General features: G+C 38.3%; 1 protein-coding gene across 1 annotated transcript in view; it reads left to right on the forward strand.

Annotated features, from left to right (window-relative positions):
* SLC25A40 (solute carrier family 25 member 40) overlaps window positions 1–2,798 on the forward strand; it is an 84,928-nt gene extending 82,130 nt beyond the window's left edge. The window contains exon 11 of the mRNA XM_026649467.1: window positions 660–2,798. Within this exon, the coding sequence (XP_026505252.1) occupies window positions 660–793 (134 nt within the window). The 3' untranslated portion in view covers window positions 794–2,798. The remainder of the gene's footprint in view (window positions 1–659) is intronic.
* Window positions 2,799–3,772: the final 974 nt, after the last annotated feature.

The raw sequence follows: 3,772 nt of genomic DNA on the forward strand, positions 1-3,772 counted from the left end.
TGAAAATTCAATATTACATGCGTATAAAATGTACACCCAAAAATGCAGGCATCTGTTCCTTCTGCACCTGCTTCATGACTCCCACCTTCCTATTGTCCTAAATCCTCCTGACTCCCAGTGCACTCGCTCCCCACTGACAGACTTCAGTAGCCCAACAGCCCCATACAGGTTCTAGCAGCTGCCCCTTCTCCAGTCCACAGGGAAAGAGCTTCCCCTGAGCTCCTACCTCCACTCACTGTACTGTAGCAGGGAAAGGTGGAAGTGGGGCTACTGTTAGATGGCTGGGGTGAGCCCATAGTGCCGTACCTGCTCTGAGTGTACAGTGGCTCTAGCAGCCAAAGGGGGAAACTACAGACAGCTCAGATAAAAAGCTTCCTGTAGTTGTTCACATGGTCATGGGTGCAACTGCAAAAATTGGTCCAAAATCATGACACTTGCCCATGCTGGCACCACTGCATTGGTTCCTTGGGACTGCTTGGGTGTATTACATACTTAAGTGTTGGCAAGACTGTGGCCTCAGTTTCCTTAAGAATAGGATGTTTACCACTTTACTTGCTGCAGAGGGTGATACTACACAGTGTTATAGAAGCCTGTGGTCTGTCTTATTCTGAAAATGAGTGATATTTATGGATAATGAATACATGTTTTTTTTCCTGCAGGTATTGTTCCACGGTTGATTAAAGTTGCTCCTGCTTGTGCCATAATGATCAGCACCTATGAATATGGGAAGTCCTTCTTTCGTAAATTAAACAAACAAAAAATATACAAAGCTATTAATTCTCACTCAAGCTGAGATTGCAACGATAGTCAAGGTATCTGGTCACGGTTGTGCCAACTTTGACTGTTGACTAGAATTAAACTATTCCAGACCAGGTAAAATTCAACCATGACGTTTGCTAACCAGATGCAATTCCCTTTACTTAGCACTTCCTTCAGGTTGCTTATGCACCTTTATTTCTGAATTCAAAAAAGTGTAAGAGTGCTACGTGCTGTGTATATTCCTAGAACCATTGTTTAAAATTTCATGTGAATTCTCTTTAAAGACCGTGCTTCTAGAGAGCTAAGGAAGTAAATTGATAGTTTTATAATCATCAGAAATGGGTAAAACACACTTTGAGATTGGTCAGAAACATGAAATAGTATTTGCCACCTGTATTAAAGAAAAAACCTCTTTCAGTGGAAAATGAGACTGGTATGGAACATGATTATTTCTGACATGCATTTTAATATTTCTCCAAATAGCCTCTCTTAAATGTATTTATGCTCTGAGAATCTATTAGGTTTGTGTTCAGAAAAATAGACAATATGTAAACAAACATGGAAAGTCTTTCATGAATGCTCAATCATGTACCTAGATATGTTTAGATATTTGTCCCTTCAAGGAGTGGTTGTCTTGGCATCAGTCTTCTTTGTTATTGAAAGTTAGGTTAAGTATTTCATCAGTGTTTCAGTGAGACCAAGGGTAGAAGGGGGCACCACTAAATAGCCTTGAAACAGAACCCTAAAAAACATTTATATTTGGCCTTCCATATATGTGGTTTGAAAATCGTAAGTAGGAGTATACTATAGACCACAAATACAATAGTTAGGAATCCTGTAACTTTCACTGGTCCTGTATTGATTAGAAACTTTACATTACACAATCTTGAGTTAAATGAATAATCAGAATTAAGTTGTTTGCCATGTAACCCTTTGCATGTTTTTCACTTTGATTCTGTTGCCATTTAAGTTGGAATTTCAAAGCGAAATAGTTTAATATTTGGATTCCATTGCAGAGCCATGTATTAAGCTGATTAGCTGGTTTATTTCTAAAAGTTGGAAATCAAATTTCCCATTAAGAGCCTGATCCTGCATTTTTGCACATCCAAAAACTCCAGAGGGAAGCTTTGTGATGTCCAAGCAAGGTAGGAGGGAGCCTACAGGAGGGTAAAATGTGCTACCTATGACTGCCTAGTTGTGTGCAATCTTACTTGTCAAGTACAGTGGCTATTATGCTAAGGAATTTTAAATATTAAGATGTCTTGGATACCTTTTGGGTACATGCAAGAGGTATGATGAAAGCTTTCACAAACTAACTTCACTTCCATAGCATCTGAGGACCACAACCTAGTTCTTTAAGAATTGGCATTTAAGGTTTGTTGGTGGTGAAGGGGGGAGATGTTAAACTTTGTCAGGGGTTCATCTTTGTCACCTAAAACTAGAGTAAGTATGTAGGTGACCTTTCTACAGCCCTGAAGCAGTAAGCTAGAAATCACCAGTTCATTTGTGGCTCTTCAGGTTTTTATCCTTTCATTAATTCTGGACTGCTCTTTGTCCCCACTGATCGCATTGTAGGTTTTGTTGTTGCTATATTTTTATGCACACTACTAGTACATCCACTTCATAGTGACTAAGTGTTGCCTGTCATGCTCACAGAGTTCAGTAAACTAAGATAGTGCCCACTATATGTTATGTGGCCAAGGAAAGAGAGCTTTTTTTTTTTTTTTCTTGTGGAAAAACACAGTTTTGCACTCTTATTTTGCTAGCCATCAAAGATGATGATTAAGAGTCCTGCAGGTTAAAAGGATGCAGAATAAACAATGGTGGGAGGGGGCAGGAAAATGAGTTCTCATTCAAGTGATCCATGAAGAATTCTTTCTCAGGATAATTTACACTTTAATAATATAAAAAGAAATAGCACTTTATGAAAACTACATACATCCCAATAAAAAATGTGAAACGTTCAAATATTTTCAAAATGGAGATAAAGAATGTAATACATGGTTTAATCAGCATGGAAATGAGTTCAGATACTAGCCATCGATGGGATAAAAATGTTAATGTTTAATAAAATCAATTTTTTTCTTGTTTTGTGATCCTGTGTACAGATGGATAATTAATTTTGTTTCTGATAGTAGAAAGTTTAAACTCTTATTCATGAATATTTATTTCATTACTTTGACTGTGGTTTAATATAGATGCTTTGTGATTTTTTTTAATTGGTTGTGTTTTGAAACCTCAGCTCTGTTCTGTCTGACACCTTACACTTCATGCAAGAGGTAGCTTCTAAAACCAGGCTTTAAACTATCCCACTTGGTTTATGTAAACTTGTAAAAGAAAAGATGGTAAATTTGAAATACAGAAAACACTAACCCTATAGCTGAGCCAGTGGACAGAGTAGGATGGATATGTTGAAAATGAATGACAGTTGCTGAGAAAGTTATATAAGTACGGCTATACTGGATCTGACCAATGGTCCAGCTAGCCCAGTATCCTGTCTTCTGCCAGTGGCCAATGCCAGGTGCTTCAGAGGGAATGAACAGAACAGGTAATCATCAAGTGATCCATCCCCTGTTGCCCATTCCCAGCTTCTGGCAAACAGAGGTCAGGGACACTTCAAAGCATGGTTTTACATCCCTGCCCATCCTGGCTAATAGCCATTAATGGACCTATCCTCCATGAACTTATCTAATTCTTTTTTGAACCCTGTTATAGTCTTGGCCTTCACAACTTCCTTGGGCAAAGAGTTCCACAGGTTGACTGAAAAAATACTTCCTATTGTTTTAAACCTGCTGCCTATTCATTTTAGTTGCTGACTCCTAGTTCTTGTATTATGAGGAGTAAATAACACTTATTTATTTACTTTCTCCACACCAGTCATGATTGTATAGACTTCTACCATATCCTCCCTTAGTCATCTCTTTTCCAAGCTGAAAAGTCCCAGTCTTTTTAATCTCTCCTCATATGGAAGCTGTTCCATACCCCTAATCATCTTTGTTGCCCATTTCTGTAT

This window comes from Terrapene carolina, unplaced genomic scaffold, assembly GCF_002925995.2.
Source record: "Terrapene carolina triunguis isolate 2854851 unplaced genomic scaffold, T_m_triunguis-2.0 Scaffold84, whole genome shotgun sequence".
NCBI classification, from domain to species: Eukaryota; Metazoa; Chordata; order Testudines; family Emydidae; genus Terrapene; species Terrapene triunguis.